Source organism: Lepisma saccharinum, chromosome 3 (genome assembly GCF_977018435.1).
Source record: "Lepisma saccharinum chromosome 3, izLepSacc3.1, whole genome shotgun sequence".
NCBI lineage: Eukaryota > Metazoa > Arthropoda > Insecta > Zygentoma > Lepismatidae > Lepisma > Lepisma saccharinum.
This window is the reverse complement of record NC_139231.1, coordinates 103086946-103101090: the sequence shown is the minus strand read 5'-3', so window position 1 is coordinate 103101090 and position 14145 is coordinate 103086946. Positions and strand designations below refer to the sequence as shown.

At 36.8% G+C, this 14145-nt stretch overlaps 2 protein-coding genes across 6 annotated transcripts in view; one reads left to right on the top strand and one right to left on the bottom strand.

Moving 5' to 3' along the window:
• Positions 1–4361, top strand: part of Pcmt (Protein-L-isoaspartate (D-aspartate) O-methyltransferase) — a 42964-nt gene extending 38603 nt beyond the window's left edge. For all 3 annotated transcript variants that reach the window (XM_083119070.1, XM_083119071.1, XM_083119069.1), the window contains one exon: positions 3827–4361. In XM_083119070.1, coding sequence (XP_082975196.1) covers positions 3827–3852 — 26 coding nt within the window. In that variant the 3' untranslated portion in view covers positions 3853–4361. The remainder of the gene's footprint in view (positions 1–3826) is intronic.
• A 3581-nt stretch (positions 4362–7942) lies between these two features.
• LOC145985264 (uncharacterized) overlaps positions 7943–14145 on the bottom strand; it is a 44666-nt gene continuing 38463 nt past the window's right edge. For all 3 annotated transcript variants that reach the window (XM_083119063.1, XM_083119064.1, XM_083119061.1), the window contains 2 exons: positions 12965–13312; positions 7943–8763 (listed from right to left, as the gene is read on the bottom strand). In XM_083119063.1, the coding sequence (XP_082975189.1) occupies positions 8010–8763; positions 12965–13312 (1102 nt within the window). In that variant the 3' untranslated portion in view covers positions 7943–8009. The remainder of the gene's footprint in view (positions 8764–12964; positions 13313–14145) is intronic.

Here is a 14145-nt window from a genome sequence, read left to right as displayed (position 1 = left end):
TCCAACGGAACGTGATGAGGGTCTTGAACACCATCCCGAAAGAAGACTTTTCTAAAAGTTTCCAGGACATGTACAGCCGTTCTCAACAGTGCATAGCCATGGGAGGGGACTACTTCGAAGGACAGTAAGGTAGGTTTCATTAAGAATTCGTCTACTTTCAATATTCAGGATCATTCACCGAACTTTATTGTCAGAGGTTGTATTTTAATGTTTTGTTGTTTGCAGAGTTTATTGTTCTGCACTTTTTAATACTTGCTATGAGCTTTCAACTGTTTAAACTGTGTTACAAAGTCTTTTTTTTTTCTCATAAAATTAGCTTTGAGTCAAATAAATTAAAAAAGCTCCAAGAACTAAATATTTTCAGACATTAGGAATTACATTTGATGTACAATGATTGAGAAAAGTGGGGAAAATTTTAGCTCAAAACCTGATCCATGGCCTTCCATGCTAGTGCTGTAACCAATTATCACAATGTTTCTCTGGTAGATATTTAGTGGAAATATTGTGTGTATCATGGATGCAACACAACTATAGACATTACTACTGATCCCTAAAAATTATTTTTAGAAACTATAGGTAAAACAACCTTCCTCATGGAAGGCAAAAACCATGATAAGAGCTTTAAAAATATATATATAACGACATCTCTTGTATGTATTGGCACTTATATGGAATAACTTTGTCTCCTAAGACAACTATGGATTCCTCTCTTATGGCAACATTAAACACATCAGTTCAACTTATGTAACTTCCCGTAGGTAATACATCAGTTTCTGTGCAGAAAGATCTGGTCGCCCTGCACGAGATTGTCTACTGTCAAGGCAATGGAGTGGTGCCTGTGCAGTAGAACAATCTGACAGGAGAAAACCAACACCCAATTAAACTTATCAGCTTGCCACACAGCCATTAGAACATATCAAAAAATGTGATGGATTTCTGGGCATTGATCCCTAATACACAATCATCATCTGTACAGCAATCTGATAGAGGCTTTCTGCATAGCAAGCTGGTAAATGTAATACAGCCATTACATAAAGGCTCTTGACCCATGACAGGACATTCTTTAACAACTACTGGACTCGGGTTCCCCCAAGAAACCTTTGGCTGAACACCTTATAATATGCCAAATGTAGAACCAAGGACATTGCATAACATGTTGCTTCATAGTATCAGTGGAACCCCACTTTTACATGTATTTTTGCAGACCAAGTTAGAGGTCAGGAGTATATGGAAGCAATGAGAATTGATATATAAAAATAAAAGGGGAGTGACATGGAAATATTTTATTTTGATGTAGAGCAGGGTTTTACTTGTACATTGGAATGGACCAATATGAAATGCTTGCCAGTACTAATAAAGTATCAATATAAAATTTACCAGATATATAAAGCACTGAAGAGAATGAAGAGAGGTAGAGGACCTGGCTTAGATGAAGTGTCAGTGGAAATGATACTAGGAACAGGAGTGATTGGTATGCAGTGGCTGTACAGTGTGTTAAAAACAGTGCCAAGAAAGAGAGGTGCCAAGAGATTGAACAAAGAGACTAATAGTTCATATATTCAAGAAGGTGACAAAGGAGTGTAAAAGAATACAGAGGAATAACACTAATGTGCCACCCAGCAAAGGTGTACATGAAAATATTAGAGAAAAGAATAAGAGAACAGAGCTGAACATGATGTATAAGAAACTTTTTTCACATCCTATTTACCTTGCAGGGTGGCCACCTATAATATAAATTCAAGTTTTCAAGGTGTTACTTTCTTTGAATGAAAATTATATTCACATGGCTAGGATCTCTCTTGGCACAGAATGTTACAAAATATGTGATCTGAAAGAATGCTCTTTCACAATTTCACAGCCTGATACTTTGCAGGGTGGCCACTAGGACCATAAAAAAATTCAAGTATAATCCCCGGTTTTCAAGGCAAACTTTCCAAAAATTCAAAGGTACAAGCAGATGTTTTTTGAATTTCAACCTTACGTATTACTGTCTCTCCCCCCCCCCTACACACACACACAAATATATTAATAATATAAAAGATCTATGAGATTCCAATCTTATCCAAACATTCTAATTCTATTCAATTAAACAGTATCTATTTAAAATGTTTAATTTAAGATGTGAAGTTTACATTTGCCATTTCAGATATTCAGACCCTATTTACATCTACAAACACAAGTCACAAATATTACAGAATATACTAATCTAAGAAAAATTGTTAATTGTATAAGGATTTCAAACTCACATTTACCTAATCAACTTCAAAATATCCCATCTTGCAATAATCTTCTGTCTGTCTAATAGATTGATTATTCTGCAAAGAATACTAAAACTTGCCTCAGGGCATTTAAAATATGCATAAATTCAATGAGATTTCAAATAATAAAAGTTTTTCACATCTACTGATAAATATTCATGCAGAATGCAAGCATAATTCCCAGTGAGTAGCCACCCTGACCTTGACTCTAGGAGGGTAATCACCTTGGCTTTTATGCATTATACCATGATGCTTCAAATACCACACTGCCTTAAACTGAATCCACATTTTATCCTACAGAAAGATAAGCAAAATGTTACAATTCTTCCAGATATGCAGCTACTACTCGCACTGAGTATGTGTTCTAGAGAAGGACTTGTTTTAAAACAAAAGCTCAATTACAGTTGTTTGATGTAATAAATTGAAGGGCGCCACAGACTTCTCTTAATAAACGTAAATGCAGTTCTGGTATACATTATAATGAATAAATGGAAACGAGTGTTTGCTGAAATGAAGCGAGCAACACCACATAACTGCACAATTGAATCAGTTTAACTTATGGGGTTTTAGCTTTGTAACCATTTGTTTTTTTCCTGGCACGATGCAAAATGGCCCCCCTGCACAACCCCAAGGTCCTCAAAGGAGGGTGGTTACCCAGCAGTCTTTTAATCTGCCCTTGCAGGTAGCTAGTAAGGTTTACCTACAACTGCATAGAAAATATGCCATTTGTGGAACATTTTTTCCCCATAATAGTGTTGTCCGGTCAAAAAAAAACTTCTTCAGTTTGAAGTTATAATGTCCCTGCAATAATTAACATATATTACTCTGACTGAAATTACGTTATACACAGTGGAACCCCGATTTTACATTTTCCCACATTATCCATCCAATCTTAACGTTCCCAATTGAGCAAAATGCTATAAAGTTTTCCTCAATTTTACATTTTCCTGTATTTTAAGATCTTTCGCGTTGGTCCCCTGAAAAACGTAAAATCAAGGTTTCACTGTGTGCGAAATATATAATTTTTTGTTGAATTTCATTTTCCAGGGGGTGCATGGCCCCTTTGCCCCTCCTTCTGGACATCTATAATACCTCATACCATATGAATAAATACATGGAACTTTTTGCATTTTTTGCTGACATTGCATTATATTGTACTGACAATTAACATAGTAGGATTTTCAACCTATTTCTAATGATTTCCTTCCAAAATGTTAGAAACTAGAGCTAATTCACATTTTTTATTGCGAGATTCATATTCAGCACCCTCAAATTATTAAAATTTCAGAAACATTTTGGCTGTTGACTAGTGTTAATCAAACAAAACCTTGAGAAAATAAAATAATGCACTTGGGAATAAGGTTTCTTCCTCTCTGTGCCCCCCCCCCCCTAAATATACCCAGGGGATGATAGTTGCCCTTGCAATTGATCAAACAAATTAATTGTGTCTTCCCTATCTTTTAGTGATAAATACCTTTCAGTGTCCCTGCCATTTAATGTCTATATGGCCAATACTGGTATTCACTTCAGAGCATGGAAGTTTAAACAAGTGTACTTCTTTTTTGCAGAAATGAGCTGTGATCAACAGGTGTAGTATTGATGGAGCTGTACCATATTCAAACTTGATTCTTGTAGAAGAGTCCCCCAAGATGGAATGAAGATTTCAAAAATGGGCTCACTGGCAGGTGCCTCTGCAGTTGTAATTGAAAAGGAATAAAATTTATCTGGATGGTCTTCAAACATGTCCCCTGAGCTGAATATGTTTTCCCCTCACATTGGTGGATCCTTCTGTTGTAATCAATGCCTGTATATTTGTATATAGATAACTTGCCTAATTGCCAATATTTAAGCACTGTTTAAAAAGCAGATCATTGATGTTACAAAAGTAGCAATGGAGAAATATCTTGCTGAAACAATATTTTCTTTGTATACTTATAATTGGTGTATTTTTATATAGTTTGTATGCAAAATGAAATATGGCTTTGATATTTATTTTAATTACGAGGCACAAAATTTTACTTTCAACTTTATGTGATAAAAAAACCTGCACCTCTTTAATACTGTGTGTTTACAAGAATAATAAATGTATATTCTTTTGTGTGACCTGTGAGATTTTCTTTACTACATACTTACTACTACTCATCAAAACTTTTCTTGTGTCATGTAGATTTCATGTAATTCTTTTTTTTTTACAATAGCTATTTGTAAAATTAAGTGAATGGAAAATCATGAAATGATTGAAGTACCTTGGTGAATTTAAAGTAGGAATGTTGGGGAATCATTAATAGTTTTCTACAAATTATTTTCCTTGATGGCAGCACTTAAATTTCAAATGTTTCTTTCTTGACACACTAACACATTCAATCACCACACACAAACTTACTGATTTTTTAAGAAATGCATTCGCTGTATGTTTCTTCTATTTCATTCTTTCCTAATATTCCTTTACTAGTAGTCAGTCATCAGCTAGTTAATAGTATGAAAATTTTCCATTATTATTTTCATTCTTTGTTTATTCTACATTCTATGTTGTTTTAAGGTATGGAATTGTGCAGATGCTATCCTCTGTTTATTGGCATTTCTAATAAACATAGTGACAGAGAATTTGCCTACTATTAATTTGTTCTGTTGGTTGTACTGGTACTGAAGCAAGATTATTCTTGTTCAGAAGCACAACCTTTAGCAATACCACCAACCTCAAAAACATTCATACTGACCCTGGCAAATTCGTCCTCCACCCAAAAGGAACCTGGAACACCTCAAACCTTATCATCTATATCCTCACCTGCAACGATCTGTGGTGGCTCTTGGGATAACATCCACTGCCCTCAACCTTGGGAAGGATCTACGACCACTGCTCTTCCACCCAAAACCTGGACTTCACCGTCACTGTCCATACAAATCGTAGCAACCATCCACTCCTTTGTACGTCATACAAAGTGATGGAAGAGGACTTGCATATCCGCTACGAGTGCAAACCCACCCCCTGGACTGAATATGGCCACCCAGTAACTTTCCAAATGAGGTCCCGTCTTCCAATTCCCCTCCCCTCACAATTTTCAAATGTGAAAGAACCACATTGTTCCATATCAACTGTATCTTTACTCTGAACTTGGCAAAGTTGCACATCCAACATGTACTTCCATTTCCACTGTCGCCTACATATGCAGATTATATGTGAGAGAGGTGTTCAAAATAGATTCATTCTGACCCACTGCCAGTGTTGCACAGAAAGGTGACATTATTTTGCATGTTGAAACATGCATCCCCTTATGGGGTGCACGTTTCAAGTTCACTTTATGCACAGAAAGGCTACCTGGGACTGGACCTACAGTTTAGTGGGATCCGGACCACTTGCGCCTCCACTAGGTAAAGAGTTTGCATGTGGTTCATGTTCTGAAAGGTATGATGCCTCAATAACTGGAACTTCAGCTTTACTGCTGGTGAAATTATGTAAAGCCATCAAACACCATTCACACTGTATGCCCAGCAACGGGGGTGAGACAGCATTCCAATACACAAATACAATGCTACCAGAATTGAAGCATGCTGTTGGGACTAAAATTATTCCCAATCCCCCTACTCTCCCAACCTGGTAACAAATGATTTACACCTCTTTCCTTCCATGAATATATTTTTGAAAGGTGAGCAATTATTACTAAAGGTCCAGTTTCAACCTGAAGTGTTCTTTAGAACACACTCTACATCTTCATCAAAACATGTAAGAAGTGTGTGTGGATTGTTGTGTGGAAGCTACGTGAAGAATCATTAATAACAGTCCTGTTGCCAACCTATGTGGAGGAGTTGTTAGCACACCTGCTGCAACACTAGGGGTCCTGGGTTCAAATCCCAGCCTGGGCATGTGTGTCCCTTCATCAATTTTATCATATCATCACTCATCCTCATCTTTGCGATTAGTTGAAAGTGGCAGACAAGCGAAATAAAATACACCAAATCAATCAATCAATCAATCAACTGTCCTGTTATTCATGCTGCCCACTTCCCCTTGCAAATTGAGCAGGTCAGGTTAAGTATTCACTGAATGTCCCTCATACATTGAAAGTTGCAATTTTGTTATTTTACGTTGCTTTTCTGCCATTTTTGGTTAATTATGATGATGAGTGATGGTTAGATGAAAATGATGAAGGGACACACAAAGAATACTCATGTACACTCCAGGACTTGAACCTGGAAACTTTGGTGAATAGATTAAAAAAATAAGCCTTCAAAAATATCATTTTTACAATACACCTTGACTTAACCCTCTTTTAATATCATCTACACTCAAATAGTTCAGTTATTAACACTAGAATGGCGGGAGGGGTCAAAATGACCCCTACCTTCACCGTTTCTTTAATAACTATCTTGTTTTTCTTATTTTTCCCTCGAAATTTTGTGACTTTTCATAAGTTTTTTTTTTCCTTTTATAAGACGGTATTTTGAAATCTACAAAATATAATTTATTTCTGTGAAATTTCATGTTTTGCCCCTAGAACAGCGGGAGAGGTCAATTTGACCCCTGTCAAGTTTCATTTATGCACGCTGCAATATCAGCGTAAGGTTGTGGTTCCTGTGTCAAGCTGTCTTTAGCATGTTCCCACTTACCCCAGTTTACATGTCGTCATGTAGGTAGCGTTCTTGGACTGGGACGGACATCTCCAAACATGTCACATCAAGTAGCAGTTTTTTTGTGGTGAAATGTTGCATATTCTGGAGTATGCGTTCAGTTGTTGAAGATTATAATTTTTATTTGTAACCAAAATGTATCATACACCATCTAAACACTTTGATCATAATACATAAAGCACAGAAAATAATATAAATTAAAAATATGTTCCCATTCTAAAATAATTAGAATTTTAAATGCATTTTTTATGAGGGGTTAAAATGATCCCTTTTTGCTGTTCTACGGGGTATCAGATCCTTCGCCGTTCTAGTCTTAAACATGAGAAAAGTATATGCTGCAACAGGAAAATAAATTTTCAGTTATCAGATAAGTGACGATTTATGGAAAAACCTGGGATGTCAAGTTCCGTATAACATGAAAATTTCTAAGTGGAAAATTTTGTTTATCTGCAGTAATTAATGAAAGGAGCTAAAAAATAATTTAATAAGCTGCTACTTTTCAATGGCAGCAAAGTTCAACTCTGATTCTGGGGAACTTTATTATGTTATATTGGGTAACATACTGAATACTGTGCATGGGTCAGCTTGTTAGGCTACATGAGAACACTTTCAACAGAAACTGCAGAAAATCATAGGGCAATCATTGAAATTTTATAGAATTAACTATCAAATAATATTTTGAAATTTTACAAAGATAATCAGCCGAACCAACAAGTAGATGCTCTACATCCAGGTTAGCTTGTTGCTGGAAGGTTACACAGGTGAAATGAAGTGCATTCATAGCTCACAGAAAAAAAATACACATTTGCATCTAATGAATGCTATCATCCTCATACTTGTAAATATAAATATGCAAAAGCCAAAGTTACATGTACATTTTCAAAAAAAAAACACTAACAATAATAGAGAAAATAATGTTATGACTAGCCTGTAGCTTGAACTTTTAACACATGACTGAGCTTGAACTTTTAACACATGACTGTGCATTCTGTTGGCTTATGATGCAAAAATTCTGCATATGAAAGTAATTGTATGTTTCAGAAGTATACATATAAACATTGCAAATATTTATGTATTTATTACAAAAATATAAACACTAAGCTAAATAAAACAAAGAAATCACAGCTATGTGACTAAGTTATCTTTATCCTGCAAGTGGAATTTCTCATGCCTTGAAAGGCCCTCTTGTGTTCTAAAAATCTTGTAACAAACTAAGCACATACATGTTCTCTTAGTATGCGACAAGCAATGTTGTTTAAAATTGTACTTCCTGGCAAACTTCCTCTTGCACATTCTGCACACGTAAGGCTTATCTCTGTGTGATCTTAGGTGTTCAGAAAGGTCATAGTTTAGATCAAATTTAGCATCACACAATGGACACTTGTATGCCAATTTTTGTACATGCAACTTTGTGTGCTTCGAAAGGTGGGATTTTTGAAAGAAACTTTTGTTGCATAGGGAACATGCATATGGTTTCGGCTCTGTGTGGATCTTTGAATGAAGTGTAAGATCGCTCATTTCATAAAATCTCTTGTGGCAGGTTGAACAAGCATACGGTCTATCTACCATGTGTACCTTCACGTGTCTCTTTAGGTCATGTTGCCTAGAAAATCTTCTGTCACATAGTATACAGGTGAATGACTTGTCTTCAGAAAGATCACATTCCATCATGGAAGAATTATGAGAAGACTGACATTTGTCCACATTACACTCCGAGAATATATCTTGATCAGTTTGTGGTGTCTCCGTTTTTTCATCCAATTGTGGCATCAAAGAAACTGTTTCAGAGTTGGATGAAGAGTTTTCATGCATGGAATTGGTATCACTATTACACATATCACTAACCCATCCCTCACCATTTGCACACACTTCTTCCAACCTGCAATAATAATAATAAAAAAAATCAATATCAGAAACTATGCACCCAAGATAAAACTCTGCCCATTAGGACTAATGAATGTGCTTCAAAAGATAGAATCCAACCAGAATTCTAGAACTTAAAACAGGAATACAATGTAACAACAATACAACATACAAAAGTGTGTTGCAAACCAGTTTTTTTGTTTTTAAGTACACTTTATGCACAGAAAGGCTAATTAGGACTGCAAAGTGAAATCCAAACCACTTTGTATCTCCATTGGGTATTGAACCCAGGACTGCTTAATTACAAGGAGAAGAGACATGCCACATAATCACATAGCACACTTTTTAAAATGATTTTTCACTTTATTTGTAAATTATAGTCAACAAACACACTTTTAAGATTTATTATCTTTCCAAAAATACACATATCATGCACTCTCGATTTCATTCTCATGGAAGTTTGTGTAGCCAAAAGAAGTTGCATATCTATATAGAACAACTGGTATTTATAAATTGTTAAGAGCACGATACTCATATACGATGCCGATGTGCACCTTCATTTCCTAACATGTTTCACACAAAAAAGTGTGTTATGTACTGGCTGCCATGCTACTGCTTTAAAGCCATCTCTTAACCAGAGGCCTGCATGAGATCCGGAAGAAACCATTCCACAAGGAGGTGCGCCTACAATAATATGTAACACACTCGTCAAGCCAGGTGTTCGACATTGTGCAAGCAAGCTTCCCTGAACAAGAATCCACAGGCCTCGATGCCTGCTAGGTTTTTCTCTTTACCCGGGTACAAAGAAGTCACATGAGACCCGATGTAGTTCCTGCAGTGATGCGAGCACCACTGTCGCTATTGCCAACAGCCATTATATTTCACTACCCATGGAGACATTTGAATTTGTGCTAGTCACAGGTGCCTTGAGGTTGTATAACTGTTAGATTTTGTAACTTCTCAAATAAGTTTCATTACTATGTCAAACTGAATACCACATATTTTCCAAATTTCTTTTTAAGGTCTTGAACTAGATTTGTGTGTTTTGTTAATTTTATGTCACTTTTCTGGCCTTGAAATTCTAAATCTTCTCTCGGTTTCATTTTTATGTTGTTTGTTGAAATATGTAAATAGCATTGTCTGCTATTTGCACCCATCTGAAGATACAAGCTAACAATTATATTTTGTATTGTGTTAATATCAATGTGGTCTGTAGAACTAGATGACCCACAACAACATGAGCTAACAACGATTTGTTGAAAGATACAATATTCAAAAACATTTTGTAATGTAAATTCTGCTTTCATGTTTCATTTTATGGATCCCCATGCTTTAGTGTTCAGCATCACGTGATATCAGAAAATAATGGTTGAAAAAGTACTACATTGCACCCAGTAGCAACTTCTGCCTATTCGCATATTCACACATGCACACCCAAATAAATCTGTAATGCAAATAGTTATTATTATACTTATTCACTGAACTCTCTCTCCTTCAAAACATCAAATGTTCCCACACCGCTTCACCAAGAAGGGCAGTGGATAAGTGTGCGATCAGTGATATCAACCTGTGTGGACCATGGCCCACTCGCACAAGTAGTTTTGTTCACTCGTGCTCGCGCAGAGAATGCTGATTAGCTCTCCTGGCATGGGTGCTATACCTAGGGATTTAGGGAACTCGTGAGCACAGCGGTTCGTGTGTTAGTAGCAGTGTTGCAAACCTATTCCATTCGTGAACGTGTGACGGAGTCGAGGTTTGTGTGATTTTTTTTTTTTTTAAAAAAAGGGAAATTTTATGGTATCTTCACTCACCCTGTTCTGAGCGTGGCAGGGGCAAGAAACAAAGGGGGCAACTGAAAGCAAAACACGTTTCAAACAATGCCTTGCATTGCCTTTGCAATGGCTTGGCCAAAATTAACTGTCCTTGTGGTGCTGTAGTCGAATTATCAACGCGCTCAGAGGGAGGGTATGTCAGTCACCTGGTATCATTGTGTGCCTGTTCTTAGAGTTGCAAAATTGTTCCGCACTGTGAAAAGCTCGTTCCTGTTTCAGTGTGAAGTGTTTGATTTCATGATAAAAGGGAAAACTGTACATAATGGAAGCAGAGACGTAATATTTAACTTTGTTGAATATTTGGAGGGAAGTTAGCTACAAAGCGTGCAGCTACTGCAGTATTAACAGATACAGCGGAAGGGAAATGAAAAATATCAAGTACGAAGCAGGGCAGTATGGACTGAGTGAGTATTGTTATTTTTTTACAATATGCAAGTTTAACCTGTTGCTATCGTGATTTTTTTGTTGATAAATCCTGGCACATTAAGGTTAGTTTATTTTCTATCTTAAACCACTTGTCTATGACATCATAAATATTACTATCACCTGATCGTATTATGTGGTCAAATGGACACGGGAAAGAATTTCCCTTTGTTGCTTTAATTTTGGACATTAGTATAGTAGTTGGATCGCCTTCTTTGGTGTACACCAATGTTATTATTCTCCTTGTTCACTATTATCACTGGGACGAGGGAGGAAGTTTTTACTAAATATGTTTGAACTTGACAACAGTATTGAAATTATAAATTGGTATTTCTATGTTTTGAGAGATTTTGTCAAGTTATCGAATGCGGAAATATGTACAGCACAACAACACCGCTCTTCTTGCGATTGTTGGGAAAATCTCTGAGGTATTTCAAATTTGTAAAAAAATTCTTATTTCAAAAAATTTCCATGAAATATAACTTTACCATAGCCTCATTTTCAGTGAAAGGTGGACATAACTTGGGTTTCCAATACATTTAGCATCATTATGTACACAAAAACGGGTGTGAGTATTTGTGAGGGTTTGTAACACTTCTGGATGCGAGGCTGAAGTGCACACCCATAGAGCCAGACCACCAGCCGCCACTGTTTGCACCTACATTAAGTATAAAATTCCCTTCAGAATGAAATTTACGAAAACAAAAGATGCTAGCTTTGTGCTCTAGAGGGGATAAGAACACTAAGCAAGTGTTCTTATCAAAAAGGAGGGGGGATATATGTTGAGCAACTAATTCGGATATTAAATTGGCAAAATGACACCAGAGAAAATCTGTAGGAACACTTTTCAAAGTTCTTCGAAAAATAGTTTAATTGATTGATTGATTTGGTGTTTTAAGTTCACTTTATGCACAGTAAGGCTAATCGGGACTGGACCTACAGTTTAAAGTGAGATCTGTGCCACCATGTTCCTCCACCGGATATCGAACCCAGGACCCCTTGATTACAAGGTAACAACACTCCCACTGCGCCATCGGGGAGGGCCACCCCCTCAAAAAAAAAATAGTTAATGTAGAACAACCACCAGTCACACAATGTTCAAAAATATTTACAATGACACTTTTTGTGAAACTTGCTTCGTACTACTTTACAGGTGTCAGTAATGGTGGCAAGGGTGCCCTCCACTTTTTGCTCCTGCACCATGCTAACCTTATGTACCAGGGAAATTAAACTGTCCTTGCCCCTGCCCCCACTTTTTGAACCTTGACCCCATACTTTTCTAACCCAATCCCCACCACTGGGTGTGAGTGATACAAATGTTTTTTTACCACAGTAATCTGTCTGATGTGCAGTGCTCTGCTCTTAACCACGCTAACCTGCAAGTTAGAACAGTGTCATTATTTGTTCTGTTGGGTTGCATACATACAGAATATATTTTAAATGCTTAGAGAGCATTTGTAGGTTTGTTGTAAGTTGTTGTTAAGTACTCATTCGTATCTCCCCAATGATGGTGGTTGGTCACTGGTCCCAAACACATCTCACAAAAATTTGTTATGCTTCCCCTGGGAGACTTGAACCTATGCACTTCCTATAGCTGGAGCCCAAAGCTTGCACCTTAGACTGCACGGCCATGGCATGGGACAACTAAGCACTTTAGGTAATGTTTACCTAGAAAAGATGCTTCTTTGTGCTGGGTACAGGGAGTGGGGTCAAAATTATGAATGGTAAAGGGGATCGAGTCTCACTTCAAATAGCTCCGCATCAACACAGGCCTACAATGAGCTTTTATATTCATGAAAAAATAACAAAAGGTCAGAGAAGTGTACTCAAATACACTTTTCTTTTTAAGAAAAATCAATAAAATTTGCCCATGAAGCAATATACCTATCAGATTACACAAATGAAGTACCACCGTATCTGTCCCAGCCCTTAAAAATAATAAAAACATCAAAGAAAACTTACTTTACATCAGGTTCATTCATGTAAGATTCCACATGGAAATGTTTCTCCTCTTTGGCACACTTATTAAACTGTTCGATCATGGAATAGTCGAAATGAAGATCAGGAAAGATTTCTGAGGTTATTTCTCCTACTTGTAATTCTTCCTTAATATTTTCAGTTTTTAAATGGATTGATATATTGTTTCCATCTCCAATGTCAGTTTCCAAAGCTGAATCCTTCTCATCAGTCTCCTGTTTTTCAACTTTCATTTCACTGATTGGCACAAACTCAAATGATGTATCAGCATCTCGATTATGTTCTTCTGCACAAGTAAAAACAGTTTCTTCGTTTCTTCCTGGCATTTTCAAACTGAAATATAATAAAATAAAACTTATACATCCAGAGTGGGCTCACAGTTGAAGTTGTTAAGTGGGAGAAAATATGGTTGAGCCTTGGAGCAAGCTGGGGGAATTATCATATATTTAATACGGTAACAATGAGAGACAGAATTCCCCTCCCTTTAAGCACTGGAAAAGTTATTATTATCTTAATAATATTGTTATATTTCAACTAAATCAAGTGTAAGTAGTCACACACAGCTTTCAGATACAGCAAAGAAGACAGATTTGTATAGATACATCAGCTGCGAGTGCTTGTTGTTGGGAAGAGTTAGGAAGTTGTGATAACCAAGTAAAGAGCTGTTCAGAAGGGCTGCAGATTATGGTGGTGTACCTTTCTAGGGTGTAGCGTCAAATCATCGCCGACAAAACATCGCCAACAAAACATCGACGGTACAAAACATCGACGGTACAAAACATCGACGGTACAAAACATCGACATCACAAAACATCGACAGCACAAAACATCGACATCAAAAACATCGACGGCAAAAACATCGACACCAAAAACATCGACGGTAAAAACATCGACGGTAAAAACATCGACGGCAAAAACATCGACGGTAAAAACATCGACGGCAAAAACATCGACGGCAAAAACATCGACGGCAAAAACATCGACGCCAAAAACATCGACATCAAAAACATCGACATCAAAAACATCGACGGCAAAAACATCGACACCAAAAACATCGACGGTAAAAACATCGACGGCAAAAACATCGACGGTAAAAACATCGACATCAAAAACATCGACACCAAAAACATCGACGGTAAAAACATCGACGGCAAAAACATCGACGG